General features: G+C 40.7%; 1 protein-coding gene across 2 annotated transcripts in view; it reads left to right on the forward strand.

Annotated features, from left to right (window-relative positions):
- Positions 1–16,832, forward strand: part of plxna1b (plexin A1b) — a 178,073-nt gene that overhangs the window by 90,494 nt on the left and 70,747 nt on the right. For both annotated transcript variants that reach the window (XM_068314660.1, XM_068314661.1), the window contains exons 5-8: positions 6,617–6,717; positions 9,592–9,715; positions 11,712–11,865; positions 13,603–13,702. In XM_068314660.1, the coding sequence (XP_068170761.1) occupies positions 6,617–6,717; positions 9,592–9,715; positions 11,712–11,865; positions 13,603–13,702 (479 nt within the window). The remainder of the gene's footprint in view (positions 1–6,616; positions 6,718–9,591; positions 9,716–11,711; positions 11,866–13,602; positions 13,703–16,832) is intronic.

Raw genomic sequence — 16,832 nt, forward strand, 5'->3', positions numbered from 1 at the left:
TTCCCAGAGGATGTCCTGATAGAGCCGACTGATAGGTTTAGACAGGAAGACGAGATGGATAGAGGGTTAATGGCTTCTCCCCCTCTTCTCCTTTCTTCTCAGTTACTATCAAATGGCCGAATCCTCCTGTTGCTTGACAGAGATTGCTGTGAAAAGATGAGGCTGTGACTACATTGTCGTTGAATGAGGCCAGTCAAAAGCTGGCGTGGCCTATGGAGCCATTCTGACTGGCACATCTCTGTATTCACTCCCTCACTGTAACTAAAAGCCACACGCGGTAGAACAATGATGTGGCGCTCTTCCATGACAACACAGGGAATTGTTTTGAATTCCATTATAATTTCTTTTCAAATTCATGCACAGCAGGCCTCCTCAGACCCAGTTATGGAGCATCAAATAGGAGAACAAACTGAGGGGAAGAGCAGAATCACAAATTTGTGTCCCAGTGTTGTGTCAGAAAGTACAAAAAGAATTCTATGATTCAGATGAACACAGGTGGTGCTTTGTGAATATTAATAAAAGGTAATGATTATTATTTATTAATTTCTCAATGAATGTTCATAATCATAATGAAAAAAATAACTTCCTTCTGGAATCCAAGGTGCTTTCTTCAAATTTTTAACATTTTTTTCAGTTGTATTTTATTTATTTGAATTGATTATGTACAGAGAAAATTTTAAAAAAGCGTTGCTAAATGGAAGCTTTTGTCAATTTGAATTCAAGGACTGAGTTTATTTACTATGAGGAGAACCACCGAGTTCCTGAACTCTAACCTGATGACAACACAGTGGGAGTAGGAGTAGTTCAGCCTCTATGACTGCTGAATTTTAAGCGATAAGCATGCAATGATGGTCAAATGTATTTAAAGCATCCTTCATTGAATGTTTTTTCCATTTATGTTGCCTGAAGATGAGTTTGTAAATATAATAAATAAGGTCACTATGTTTTGAGTTTGATCCACAATAGAGAATAGAATGAGCCATGCTGTCAAGTCAGAAAGAATTTTCTGTGATACAATCAAGAAACACAGTGACAAATGTTTTTCAGATCTGTCTTTTTTCCTCATCTTAAGACGTGTTTTGGATTTTAGTTCGTTTAAATATACATTGCGCCTTAGCACTTTCGTGCATCAACGCTCGCGACTTCCCCTCATCATGGATTTTTATAGACAGTCACGTGATACCGTACATACATTCTATTGGCTGACAGCATCCAGAAGTGCGCTAAGTTCCGTGTGTCTCGGACTTACGTGAGACTCAAAAGTGCTTTAAACAGTCTATCAGAGTGTGGGAAAAGCTAATACAGATAGAAGTTGGTTTAATATCAGTATGTGGAGGGTTCGTAAACGTTTAAATGACCGTAAATAATAAGATAAATAATTTGTCACTCTATCACGGAATTCGTTAATCGCGTGTGGTTCCTGGAAAGCACTAACCGCGAGGATTGAGGGCGCACTGTATTTTCTGTTTTATGAATTTGAACACTGTGATACTTATAATGCTTACGTTAAACATAGTGGCAGTAATGTTGAATGAATGAAGTCAAGGAGAAATATTTTGTCTTTGCTGCTCAGTTCTTTGTCTTCCCTCCAAAATCACTATCTGTCCACACACCTGCCAGACGTAACTTCCCCACAGAAGCTTCTCTGTGATCACATAAATAAAAGCAGCTTTTCTGTTGTCATTTTTCCCCTCCTCTGTGTCTCTCCATCTGTGTATATGGTGATAGTTCACTTGGCGGTGCTAATGGAAATGCCAGCTATGTGGCTCCTCACTCCTCACCAAGTCCATTTGCTAAAGTGACAGAGTCATTTACCAGGCCGCCGGCCTCTCCCATCCTCACTTAATTAGAAGACCCCTAGGCCTGTCTTCTTTACCTGGGTACATTCACCTCTTTCTCTCTTTGCAGTTTCTGAGTTCTAGTTCTTTTCTTTCTGCAGTTTTTCAATCTCCATCTCACCCTTTGTCTCTCTTTCTCTGGTTTACTCTTTTGCCCTCTCATTTCACTTTGTTCTTCTCTCCCTTCTGTCTTATAATTTCTCTCCCACAAGGGACAGAATATTTTGGACAAAGAGCTAAGGAAAGGGTGACAGACTGTCGACCTCTAGTCTGATATTAGTCCTTTCAGGAAGAGTTAATGGGAATGTCCATGTGACGAGGGAGGTGGTAGAGAGTTTTTGTTCTTTTATTTTTCAAAGATTTGTTCTATATAACTTTTGTTACTGTATTTCTTCTTATATTTGAGTTACTCTTATTCTGATTGTGCTGCCCCAACTGCTGTACTCTTTCATTTCAAAAAAGTTTTTTTTATTATTTGGTTTATAAAAAGAGCATTTTCTTTGGCAAGACAGAGAGATCCAGCATAAAAAAGAGTGTTTTCTTCCGATGGTAATTTCTGGAGGTGATGTTGCTTCAACACATAAAACAGGTTGTGGACAAGCATGGAGGATTGAGCTTTTCGTAATCAAGTGTGTGATGTTCATGGACACAATCTGAAGGTGTGGTCAGAGTCTTGTTTTTGGATTTCTTTGCTTCACTTGGTGGTTTTTGCTCCTCAGTTTGAATGAGAGATGAGGATAGCAATGGTTGGCCTTGGAGATCGCAACAGGAAGTGGGCATTTGGTGAAAAGCTAGTGCTCCTTTGTTTCAAAAGAAACCAGCTGAGGTTGCACTGGCACCACTCAAATCTTTCTACAGCAATATTATTTGAAGGTGCTTCTTTATTCTAAAGTCAGTGGATAAAGCTCCCCTTCATATATCTCTTTGTGTATGTCTTGTGTGGCTGTATAAAATATACGTTGTCAACCATTTTGTAGGAGACGGCAGTTTGAGTTGTTGATGATCTCCTATACGTGGACTAACAAATGACAAATTATTTTTTTGATAGATCTGCCTCGTTTTCATGGGGATAGAGTGAAGAAGAGGAGATCAAAGCAGTATTTCAGTGGAGGGAAAACAATGGCCCATATGAATAATTGAGCCCAGCACAGGAGAAAGAGGATAAAAAGATTTATTAAAGGAGCAAAAAAAGAAAGGGAGTCGGTCTGGAGGGAGAAACAGCAGACCAAACATAATATGAGACACATAAAGTTGGCAAGGAAGGCAGGAAGGGCACTTGGTAATACAAGAAGGCACATGGGTTTTTTGTTTTTTTGTAGGGGGGGACAAACAAGGTATTACAGCAGTTACACTGACCTCTATCGTCTTCAACCATCACACAGAAGGACCCACCTCACTAAAAGGCCTCCATTTTACAGTCAGGGTTTACCATATCTGTCCATAACAGTGATTTGATATTTAACATCATTCAGCAAAGTGAATGTGAAAGCAGTTGGTTTTTCTTCTACCCATCATTCATTGTGTCTTCCTTTAATTCTCCCAGCCTTGTTTGCTTTGCCCCTCATGGCTAATCAGTCAACACATCAAGCTCCCTGGCAGTCATTGATCTTGTAAGCCCCTTACAATCCAGTCGATGCACACAGTCTAACCTAGCCTTTGATACCCCCCTCCTTCCGTTATGCCCCCGAGCAGGCATTCCTCTCTCTGGGAGAATGAGCACACTTGCATGGACACCCAATTGAGAGTCATGTTTTTGCACTGTACACTGCTCATCTTTCTCATCCTACTCCCCCCTTATGTCAGCTGAAATGTATTTCAGATTGGAAACTATTTCATGTTCTTCAAATGTATTCTCTGCTGACTGACAGCCAATTAAGATTACAGAGTAAGGTTTGGATGGAGGGTTTGGGGTTAGGGTTAGTTGCATGTGCATGGGATTTGTTAGAGTTTTATTATGGAAAATGAACACGTAAAATTAAATAACAAGAAATTAGTGAGGTATTAGCTTCACAAATTTATGATGCACAGTTTTATGATCTAAAAATATCAGAGAATACTCAAAATTTCTTGCTTTTGGCTCTCAGACAGTGTGGCCCAGAGAAGAGGCTCTTGTCTGGTGGATACCTTAGCCCCCTCTTTCTCTGTATTTGTCTACTGGCTTGCCTTATGTTTGAATGTTGAAAAAAGAAATCTGCAAAAGCACCGGTGCTTTTATGTCTGTAGATTTAACAACCAATGAAAAGCTGCGCTGGAAGCTTTACGAGCCTATCGGGCTTTGGGGGTGACCATCACAAAGCCTGTTAGCTGTGCGACTAAAGGCAGGTGATGTCGCTCTGTAAAAACAAATTTGAGAGGAAAGGTGGTAAGTTATAGCAGAAAAGAGATGTCATGGCACTGTGATATGGTCAAGCTGACGAGAGAGGAAAGGGGGGGAGAGGAATTTGAATTGAGTTACAACTGTGGATGCCATTGTAAATAAGAAGATGGCAGGAGAGAGTGGATCTCAGGCTTGGTTTATAAGGCCATTAAAGGAGTGTTGTGGCATGCTGTTGGGAATTGGCTTTCATTAAAAAGAACCATCAAGAGAAACGGAAAAAGGGGGAGACGGTGAAGTGAGTGTGTGCGTCTGTGAGTAAGCGCTATTACGATGCAAACGGAAGCAGACGTTTGGATCTACATGCAGTTATACAACTAAATCTCTGGCTCCAGCAAACATTTTATATCCCAACTGGGAAAAACAACAATTATACCCCCCCCCCACACCACCACCATAACAGATGACTCCAACTGAATACAGCTCATCGGGTATTCACAACTATGAGTACAGGAACACTGCGAATGTGACGCAGCTGTTGGTGCGGAGGGCAGTGATGAGGCTATACTTGCTCACCACGGATCCATAGCGTTCATGTGATCTAAGCACATTTTCCTTCATCACAATCAGAAACGTTCATCAATAAGAGGAGGTTTGAGATGACACGAGAAACAAGCCACACAATGTGAAAGTCATCCTGTGATGTTCTTTCCCCCAATGTGTCCAATCCCATATTCTCACCCACAGTTGCTTTTGCCTCCTCCATTTTCTGCTCATTCATTTACGCTCTTTCGCCCCCTCTGTCATTCTTTTATTACCTAAGACACACCAATCCTTTATTCCATCCTTCTTTCAGCTCTCCTTTCAGATGAAAACCAGCCTCACTCTTATTCTGACAATGACACATGGCAACCGTCTGCCGCCATATCCCATCTACTCAACATGTCCTCGCTGATTCTCTCTGTGTGATTTTTCCATTACACTTTTCCTTTCCTCTATTCATCAGTCCAGCCAACACTTCCAGAAGATGACCATCCTTCTCTTAGGTTGTTCTTGCCCCCACTGGCTGCCTTGCATCATTTCATCTGATATTCTCTCGTGGCAGCTAGCCAGTTAGAAATAGAAAGAAAACTACTAATTATAGTTTGGAGGAATGACATCCTATTTTAGGGTGGAGAAACAAATAATTTAGAACAGAGAATGATGAATCTTGAAGAGAAGACTGGTGCGGAGAGTGATAGAAAAGACAAAATGCTTAATAGAAAAAGCAAGATAATAGCGGTGAGAAAGAACAGAGGGATTTATTGGTCTGTTTGGCCCCCGATTGAGCCGACCTGTTGTCTCAAGCTTAATCTGATACAAGATAAAAAGAACAAAGATGAGATTCATCACAGTTTCTGTCTCATATCTCAGTCCTTGGCTCATAAAGGAAATCCTGACTTCTGTTTGCTACTTTGTTCACATGGTCTCAAGCTAGAAGCAGTCCAACTTTGTGCTTTACATCACCCCCCCATCTCCCCCTTCCATCGCTGCAAAAAAAAAGAAAAAAAAAAGAACACCTATAGTCGGTACACACCTTTAGTCCTCAAACAACCAATGGGCAAGGCTACACTGCTAGTTAGTGAACAACCTACTCACTCTCTGCTGCTTGATCTAAGAATAGAAACACACACACACACACACACACACACACACACACGCACACACGATTAAATTGGGATCAAGTGACCCATCTATTGCTCTTTGGTGAACAAAGTTGTTTGTGTTGCTGACATCTTCAGCATAGGTTCATACTTATTCAGAAGCATGCATACTTGCATTTTGTACACATGCAAACACTTAACACACTCAAGTTGTTATAAATTTCTTGCCATGCGCATACACACTCTCCAACAGACCCATTGGAGCCACTTTGTGAACCATCTGTCAACACCTTTAATAAGAGTGAAGGGCTAACTTGAACACTTGGTCTCGTTACTTAGGCAACATCTGTAGCCTGTCATCAAGCTCGTACGTCTAACATTGCTGGACTCACACTCACACACACACACACACACACGCACGCACACTTGCCTTGGGTCTGTCCTTCTGCTTCTCTGCGTACCACTGGTTTTTGAGGTCATTTGTCAATCACAGCAGTGTTGTTACAGCCACCTGTCAAGTGTCCCAGCATGCATTGCTAGGCCTTTCTCGTAAAAACTCGACAGGAGGCTGTCACACATGGCCGGTCCAGAATCGCTCACAAGAACACAGGTCTGTCTCACAGACCAAACACAAACACACATCCCAACTGTTTGAACAGAACCAGATGGATAAACTTTTAAAATGCTCTTCTTTGTCAAGCTGCTCATCTTACAAATTTAATTACAAGCACACTATACTAATTACTTCTTCCATCACCTCTCTCTTCTCTTTGTCTGTCTCTGTCTATTTCTGTCTCCCTCCATCCACTCTGTCTCCCTAGGTGGTGAGGGTTCCAGTGGAGAGGTGCGAGCAGTACACCACTTGTGGGGAGTGTTTAGGCTCTAGAGACCCTCACTGTGGATGGTGTGTCCTCCACAATGTGTAAGTACAGCACACGCACATGTACACGTTAACATACTTCACCCTGGTTCCTATCATATGCAACTGTGTTGAACTGTGTATTGAGTAATAGCGAAAGTTCTATTCTAAATCTATAGAATAGAATTGAGCTCAGGAGCCTTTTTCACCATAGTAATTCTTGATTCTTTTAAAGAAGAGAATTCAGATTGCGTCCTTCCAGTCATTATGTTCAAGCTATTAACTAGAGTCTAAGCTTGATTATGGTAGCGGGGGTAACATCCACTTAAGTCAGCTGAAGTCACACTTCAAAGTATTCCATGTTAGAGGTGTTTAAATGTGGGGGGTTGCTAGAGAGTCACCAGTGGGGAGAGGAGGTAATGGCCTTCAGTGTCAATTTACTCTATTATCACTTTATTATTTTGTAACAGTGGAACTTTTAAATCAGTCTGTTTCAGCCCTAAGTTTAACTTCCTAAGTCTTACAAAGACTCACATACAACTCTGTTTGATCATACACGCAAGTTAATTTAATCCATATTAATGAACTGAAAGGTTATCAGCTGTCTAAGAATTCAATGACAAGCAGACACAGAGTACGTATGAACTGAAGGATTTCCATGTAGCATGCAGACAAGGCATTGGATTGGAGGATTGCAGTTGCTGCTTTGATTGTGACCTGTTTTGCCCTCAGAAACTATTTTTAAAGCTTCTAATAACTTTCTAAAAAAAGAAACCTCGCTGATTAATTAGTCACATAATTATGATTTATAGAAAAACTCTAACCTCTTAAACTTGAAAGCTTCCTGTCACTGGTGATAAATTTATTCTGTCAGTCTGTCTTCTTACTCAACCTGTAAATAGCACATAAATGACAGCACAGCTTTCACATCCATGGCACCCCGTTTGTCTTAATTCCACCCAAATCATCATACATACACTGTTGCGGGTGAAGTCACTAAAAATAGGTGAATGACACCTTTCTCTCCGCCCGCGGAAATATTTGCACTTTTGTTTTTCTTGCACATCTGATGAATTTTCTCTCCGAAAAGGAGCAGAAAATAGAAGCATAGAAGCGACAGTGTTCAGGATATTTATTAAGCATAAGCCTCTTTAGCAACTGCATCCAACTAAAAAATTAGTTGGATTAAATGCATTAAATGCTGATGTAAACAAAACGGGTAAAAATTATCATGTCCATGAGGATGTCATGTCCATGAGGATGTCATTTTTTTTATTTCCCGCAATTCAGAACTGAAGCTGGTAAACACAACAGCAGAGACAGTTGTTCGTACCCTTTTACACTGCAGAAAAAAACAAATTTTAATAGGTGTTAGTGGGTCTTTAGGTCAGTTTGAAATGGATGATAATGTTACAGAATATACATAAGAACATCACTTAAATCTCATCACTTAAAAGTATACTCAATAAAGATAGAATTTGAAATCTCTCCACTCCTTTTTGCTTGCCCTAAAGGAGTGTATGTGTGTGTGTCCACACAGCAGGATGTGAGAGCAGATACACGTTATTGAAAGGTGACAGGATGTTAAACTACATTTGGAACACCTCAAGCACTTGGCTCGCCGTCTCTCGTGTGTGTTAATTAAACTTACGAAACACATCTCCAACCTGTCTTTTGCTGCAGGCGCACACACCACATGTGTTTCTTTATTGTTACACACACGCAAGCTCGAAAATCTTTTAGATACACAGGAAACCATGATGGACTTGAACCAGTGCTAATAACTTTCACTTCGGCGCATTTTTTGACATGCGTCTTGAGTGCCCGGTTCATACCTGATAGCGTTTCCAAATCTGGCAGCAGCCCTTGCAGACATAATGGGCAGGCGTTAATAGGCAAATTATTTATAAGCGCCGTTTCAGCCCTCTGGTGCTTTTAGCCACATCTTATTAAGAACCATGGTGGTTTCAATCAACGGTGGAATTGAATGAGGAGTTACACACACACGCGCACACACACACACATGCAGGTGATGCCTGACACTAGAGGAGCAGCAGAAGGAAACGAGGTCCATGATTAGAAAATGTGTACATACCATCATGCATTTACACTCCTGTCACTACAGTGTGTGTGTGTGTTTGTGCATGGTTCTGCTGGAGACTCGCGAGGGAGCGGTTGGTGACACCTTTTTCTTGCTGAGCATGAGTGAAGGCTAGCTAAATAAGGGGATGGGGGGCGGCCGCACAGAGAGGCATTTTGCATTTTTCTGCTTCCCTCTTATTTTTAAGGGCTCACAGAGTGCTACATCTGCACTTTCCTCCCACCGCTGGGACCAGTTGTTGTTAGCACAAAGGTGAAGTGATAGCTAATACATTATGAATAGCTAATAGTAAAACCACTACAATATGGGGTGTATGCTGATTTTTAGCAGAATCAGTTGGCTCGTAATAAATGTGTGAAAACGCTGACCCCATTGATATGCAGCTGGTAAGAGTTGTAGGTTTTTTTATGGTTCAGGGAAACTTTAATGATTCGCTGTGTATCTTCGGAGAAGTTTGAAGTGAATGTGGCTGTAAACCAATGAGATCAGTGGGCTGGATGTTCATTCAGTATAGCTTAGGAGCTCTTGCACAAATGTCAAGGCCTAAAAGCTAATGATGTAAGGGCTTACAGTAATGGCAGGAGGAAGCTATTTGCCTATTTGTCTTCTATTATTGCTCCCATTTCTCTGTGACGGTGATGCTGTACATGTTTGTCATCTTAATATGATTGCCACATCAGCTTAACAGTTCACATATATCCACTGACTTTTCCCTCTTCTTTTGTCACTCCGTTTCTCCTCATCACTCTTCTAATCACTCCTACAATTTATCTCCTGACCTCTGTTGCTCTTCCTATATCCTCTCCTCCTTCTCTTTTTTCGTGGTTTCTCCGCAGTTGCTCACGGAAGGACCGCTGTGAACGAGCGGGAGAGCCCCAGAGGTTTGCCTCCGACCAGAGACAGTGTGTGGAGCTCACCGTCCAGCCAAGAAATATTTCTGTCACCATGTCCGAAGTCCAGGTGTGTCTGCTTGTGTCTGTGGTCCTAAGTGTGGTGGACTTTACAGTTTAACTAGAAATGAAACATTGATAGTCCGGAATGATTCACATTCCTTTTTTAATGATGTCATAGAAATTTAAATGAAATCCACCAGTTCTGCATACTGGAAGGTCATCTCTTATTGTCATGAAAAACATTAGATAACATTAGAAGCCAGTAAAGCAAGAGGGAAAAGTGGAACCGTTTAACCAGCAATGACCTCGGTGTAAATTTTTTCTGTGGCTGGCATTGATGGCCATGTTAACATTTAGTCCTGAAAAGTGGAAAAGTCACCCGAAGAGATAACTCTTGATGACCTAAATGCTTATTTATTGAGAATTGTCTTTCACCAATCTTGGTATCCAAATCAGGGAAATCTTTTAGCGTGTTTGAGCTCTCATTCAATCAGTGTAACCGCATACATTTTGCTGATTAAAGTTTACCTCATTTTCGCTCCACACATTAACATGTACAGTATTTTCTGCACTATAAGGCGTACTGGACTATAAGGCGCACCCTCAATAATTTTTTTGTTTTATAATTTATTTCGTATATAAGGCGCACCGGATTATAAGGCACACACAATAAAAAATAAATAAAATTTATTTGATAAACTGCAGCAGCTGTAGTTGCGCAGTCCGTCCACTAGACAGAGCCGCGCTGCTCAGGAAGTAATGATTGCATTCATGACTTCCTGTCTACCTTTGAATGGCCCCTATTGTTATGTCAATAAGCCATTCTGAGCCTCATCAAGGAAACCTGATCACTTCATCACTTTGCCATCTTAGAAAGAAGTCAACACACATATTAAAAAACCTGACATTAAAAACTGGTTAAATTCATTACAAGTGCAGTCAGTGTGAACAGAGCGGATTATTTCCTGATCTGAAGTTCGAAGCAGATATTTAAGCTCCGACGTTCGTCTTCGTTTATTGATTAAATATTGTTTCGATCGGTAGTCCAGTCGGAGGTGAGGTGCAGCTATTTGCTGCTGTGTGTCCTAAACAATTTATCAACTAGTTTTTAATGTCGGGCTGCTAATTTACTGGTAAATATGACGCTGTTTTACGCCTAGAACTGACTTTAACGTCGGTGTCTCACCGCCGTGAATCTCACCGCACGTCGCTGCAGACAGAATACACAAGCCTGAATGCGCCCCTTCGCCACCTGCCCAGAGCTATCAACTACATTTGTAAATCAATTGCGGCACACCCGTTGGCACCTTTGTCTAGCAGTGACTCTGCTCTTGAAATTTCAGAAAAGACTGGAAGTTCAGCTTTGAGGGTCTTTCATTCACCTTCATGCCAGTTTCTCCGTGTGTTTCCACAGACTAATAGAATGGACCGTCACTAGATTCCAGCACAATGGCATTTTTAAGACCAATTGAGTTTAAAGTGGGTTATTTCCGACGCCAAATAGTTAGGAAATACTGAGAACAGTCAGTCAGTCAAACTTTATTAATAGAATTGTTAAAAGTTCCTTATGTTTTGCTATGTAATCACCGGTGCTCCTACAGTCTGCTCTACCGTCTGAGAGCAGCTCAGTCAGAGCCGGGACTTCAGTGACGCCCCTTGACTACCGTTGTTAGGGGTTAGGGGCCCCAGTGCCTTGTGAGGGGGCTCCTCTGGTGGCGGAATGCGGCATGACTGGCGGCCAGACTGCCGGCTTTTTTTCAGCGATCATGTTTTTAACCAATATTAATTTGAATATTAATCCATATATAAGATGCACCGGATTATAAGGCGCACTACGGGTTTAGGAGAAAATTTTAGGCTTTTAGGTGCGCCTTATAGTGCGGAAAATACGGTACATATTAACCTTGTTGTAATAGCTGTTCTGATTGGCGCACAAGCACTCAGCCCCCCACTCTCAACACCCCCAACAGCCATTAACCCTAGTGTCATATCTTATAACAATCCATGTACACCTTGTCCTTCCATTGATCTTGCACTGATCGTCCCTGTCTTTCGACCCTTAGCTGGTCCTCCAGGCTCGTAATGTGCCAGATCTGTCAGCGGGAGTCAACTGCTCCTTCGAGGACTACGTAGAGACAGAGGGGCGGATCCAGGGTGAACACATTTTCTGCCTATCTCCATCTGCCCGAGACGTTATACCGATCACACGGAACAAAGGTGAGGACAGGAAAGAGAAAGATGATGGCATGATATGAAGTAGCGACTTGGTGCTTATGGGAAATTTTGGTGATAGTAGTATGCACCCTAATAGATTTTGTATACTCAGTCATGGGCCAATGCGTATTCACAATTTCTCAGAATAAAAATTTAAACCTGTGCAATGGCCAGAATGCATCATACCTGATATTGTGCTTTGTATGTCTATATTCAGAACACCTTGTCAGCACAATTTATATTCACGATTAGCCTTCAAAGACCCAAACACAAGTCTGCATTTACTTGCTGAAAATAGAACTGTGTTTCCATTATAATCCATTATATACTGTCGTCACTTTTATTTTAGTTGTATTTTTATATTACCGCTGGTTGTGCGACTAACTTCTTTTCAAAGCAGTGACTTGTCTGTGGCTTATCGTTCTATTTAAAAATATCGGTATCTTTTCTGCAGATATTTTGCGCCTCTTTCATGTCCAATTCTTCCACAAAAGACAAAGGCGATTAAAACCAAAGCTATGAAAACATGTCAGATAGTTCTCTCAAAGTTTCTTCATAATGACATCTCACTAGTTCTTCATCTGAATCCATTATTCTCCATTATGAGTCCTCATCAGCTCTGGCATCCAAACACTGCTGCTGCTATTTTTAATACAACCCCACTGTGGCTGTAAATGAGTGGCTTGTTGCTAGGCTACAGTGATTCTTACTATGTGACTGTCATTTGCTGAGGTCACACAATTTAATGTGTGACATGGTGTCAATTAAGTATTTTAATATAGATCCAAATCAACACATTTACTTCCTTTAATGAATTCATTCATGTGGTGCGATATTTTTTCAGCTGTAAATTAATTCTTACACTTTAGAAGCTTAAGAATAGTATTATGTTGCCCTACCACAGACAAAGTTGAAGGAGGATTAAGAGAATTTTCCCTCCTTTCAATCTATTCCTTCCATATATCATGTTTCTTCCATGAACCGTAAATCAGAAACTATTAATTTCTGGAGCACTTTTTACATACATCATAACATGTGATGTCTTGTGTATAGGGATTATCCTCTTTTTTATTTTTCATCTCCGTTGTTGCAACTAGAACTTGAACTCATTCTGTTTGTGGGCTTTGTTTCCGGGGAAGATATCAAACACATTTTAGTTATTCATTAATCATTTCATTCGTGAAACTCAACAACACAACAGAAGTGGTACCTCGCGTTCTAGGGCCTTTACTCATTTTTATTTATTTATTTTTTCGTTTCCATTATTGTAAACTGAAATTTGGTTGTTGTGGCTTAAGTCTTGAACTTGACGCACTGTCAAGTTGAATTTTAAAAAAAATCAATAAATGAAACTTTTACTCAGATATATAACAAACAGAAGCAACTTTTGGTTCCGCATAAACATGATCTAAAATCTCAAATTACTTTTTCCAGAATATAACTAGAAAACACCTAATGAGGACTTCATTTTTGTACTTTATGTCGACTAACAATGATTAGGCTTGTGTTTTTTTAGATGGTTAAACTTGCTATTGCTAAATCCTGATAGACACTTAAGTTACATTGTACTAGAAGACCACGGAATGTTGGTTCATAACTCTTTGTCTCAGTCATTATCAATGCAGTAATGGGCTTAAGTAACTAAATTAAGTAATTCCGCAGTGTAATCCCCTGTTGTGGGGTCTGGAGTATTTTATGCTTGCTTAAATCCATTACCTTCAATGTCCCTCTTCTGTGCAGGAGACAAGCGGGTGGTGAAGCTCTATCTGAAATCCAAGGAAACAGGAAAGAAGTTTGCCAGTGTGGACTTTGTCTTCTACAACTGTAGTGTCCACCAGTCGTAAGTTACATAACATTTTTCATACATGTGATAGTCATTTGCTTTTTCTTTTTTTAATGTTGTTTTCCTTTTGTCCTTGAGTTACACACACACACACACACACACACACACACACACACACACAGACACACACACACACACACACAGACACACACACACACACACACACACACACACACACACACACACACACACACACACACACACACAAAATAACTCTCCCTCTGCAACCTTCACAGGAGGCTTGTGTTACCATTGAAGGAAAAAAAATCGAACATGCTCTTTATTGGAAGTGATTGGGAGTTGGGATGGTAATTCAAGCCTTATTATCATAACTCCCAACTCAAAGTGATGATGCTTGAATCATTAATTCAATAAGCAAAGATCTGCAGACTACAGCATCATAAACAAATAGCTTTTTAATGTGAATTGATAATCTGGTATCTGATACTCTGATAGGTAGTTATTTACGCAAGAAGATGTCATAGCACCTACAATTCATACTGTAAATGTTGTAATAAGTGGAAGAAAGTTGACTTGAGCCCCTGTCCCTTGTGTTTTACACTCCAGATGCCCTTAGCTATCCACCCAATCCCAGTTCACTTCCTCACCTAATCTACCTTCTGTTCACCCGTCAAACCACAACCCTAGGTCAGTCCTACCACGAGACCAAGTCCAGACTGCCTGCTGCGTAGAAATAATCCTCCAAGTCCATTCTGTTATGCATGACACCCTGTCCATCCCTGCCATATTCAGGGGAGGTTGAAACGTCTGTTGGGGTATCATAAGTCTCGGGGTAGCAGATGGCTTGGTAGCCCCCGGGGTACCGCAGAGCTCCGTACTGGCTACTCTATGGATGTCAGATGAGCCTCCTTCGAGGATTGACCTCAAATGCACGCACTTACGCATAAACATGCACAACCACACTTCTCTCCGCTCAGTTGCAGCTCATTGAAGCCCTGAGTGTCTCAGACACCTAATCCGTTAGTGTGACCTTTTACCCAACTACCCCCATCTCTCTGCCCCCGTCAAGAAAGTCCCCTGACTCAACCATAATGATAAGCTCAGCTGGTTAAGGGTGTGGTGGTCTACCATGTCAGTGCACAGTTTATTTATCTCCCTGAGGACCCTGTGGTGTTTGCTCTAACTCCCCATGCCTTTTACAGACAAGGGTAGACCCCTGTATTTTTTTGTGTACAAATGACTTCATATTAAAATGTATAATGGCCAGTAAAAGAAGAGATATTTTTGTAGTCCTCAGTTGGATGTATTAAAATGTGATAATGATCCCCTTGAACAAAAATGTGTAAGAAATGAATTAAAAATGATGCAGACAAGAAATGCCAGAGATTGAAGGTTTTACCCCAATGAGCTCTAATGAAATCTGATTCTGGATGTTATACAGCCTCCAAGTAATGTAATGGACACGTTTAATGAAGTTAGATGGGGCACGTTCCAACTTGGGCAGTGACTCTGATGACGACTAGAGTTGTGAGATAAGAACCCCATTTGGAATTGGTAGTCCAGCCCTCATACCCACTTACCCCCCTGACATCAACATGGTGTACTTGATGAGATCAGACTGGTAATGGCATTGGCATAATGACTTCAGGCCCACACAGCCACAGTCAAGGTCTTGTTCCCAGAATGCTTTGTCATTATTTTTGGAGGCTTGTAAGTCTTCATTTAAAAGAATTCAGTTGAAAGTGCTGGATTTTTATTCTGTATGCATTGACAGTAGGTTGTGGAAGGAGAAGAATTGAATTGGAATTAGAATTACTCTATGATGTTCTTTAATTGGTTGCACATACTCAAATACCTATGTCCGACTATTGCAAAAAAAAAAAAAAAAACCCAAAACACACACCCCTCCAAATTATTTACTCAGCTGATTAGTTTGGAGCTCTCGCCTTCTCAAAAATGCCATAAATTTGCATAGGGGTATTAATCTAATTAGAATTCCCACTGTTTCAGTTTAAGGGTTAGTGAGATTGAAATAGTAAATCACCCACGGCCATGATTGCTCCTTCATTAAATATTTCTATTTCCATATGCTTTTTACATTTCCACAACCCCCCTCACTATTGAGTATAGTGAAGATAGGCTGGCAGTGAACCGGAGTTTAACTGTCTGAAGAAGCCCGTATGAAGCACCTTTTCTCTCTCTGGTAAATGTGTGGTTGAGCAATTTCTTGTTCATTTTCTGTGTGATTTAGGGGCTCTTAAAGTAATTGTTATCTTAAAGTTTCTCAAATATCAGAAAGGTAGTCTTCATTTGAAAAAGAGTAAATCAAATGGGATTTAAAAAACAAGTTTCGTGGTAAGATTAAAATAATTATTTTGGAACAACTTCTTTTTTTGAAAGCTGACATTTTTGTCACATTGAGATTGCATAATTTTTATGTGCACTAACCTGTCAGACATGCATTAATAAAATTAAGTACATGAATCCTGGTCCTGCTGTATTTTATCAACTGCCGTCAAATTTGAAAAGGATCCAACTATGAAGGGATAAACTGCTTTAGAGGACCATTAAAGTATTCACCTCCTTTCCTTTGAATTGAATAGTAGCCAATAAATAACTATTCATGTGCAGAAGTGTCATATCCATCTCATTAGAGTGGGCTGTATTTAAACACTGCAGACTGGTCAAGGACAAGGGAGAAGGAAGAACTGAGTTTATTGTTTCAGGCCCTGAAACACTGCTGCTCCAAAGATAGCATAGCTCAATTAGCATCTGAATATGAACAGATTAAATTAGTATTATGAGAGTGGCATACGGAGAGCGTGTCTGCAGCCACTCCCAAGACAATCATGTTGAAGAGTGAAAGGATGTAGGGCTAAGGTGATTCTGAAGGGTCTGTAAGAGGTAGCACAGAACCCATGGAGAGGAGAAAAACAATTTTGAATGTCCCTTAACAGCCCCGGGTGGGTTTTTACTTTAAAAGGCCTACGACTAAGCTGAAAGAGAGGTTTTGAGCTCCTACGGCAGCGTGTGATGGGGCCCCCGGTAACATAGAAGAACCAAAGAACAACCAGCGGGGGCTTGTCAGACATTGCCCACTGCTAGTCTTGGGTGGAAAACATAATGGCACTGTCTGATATTTCAAAGTCACACAAAGTTGAAAGTA

This window comes from Antennarius striatus, chromosome 5 (assembly GCF_040054535.1).
Source record: "Antennarius striatus isolate MH-2024 chromosome 5, ASM4005453v1, whole genome shotgun sequence".
In the NCBI taxonomy this organism is placed as follows: Eukaryota; Metazoa; Chordata; class Actinopteri; order Lophiiformes; family Antennariidae; genus Antennarius; species Antennarius striatus.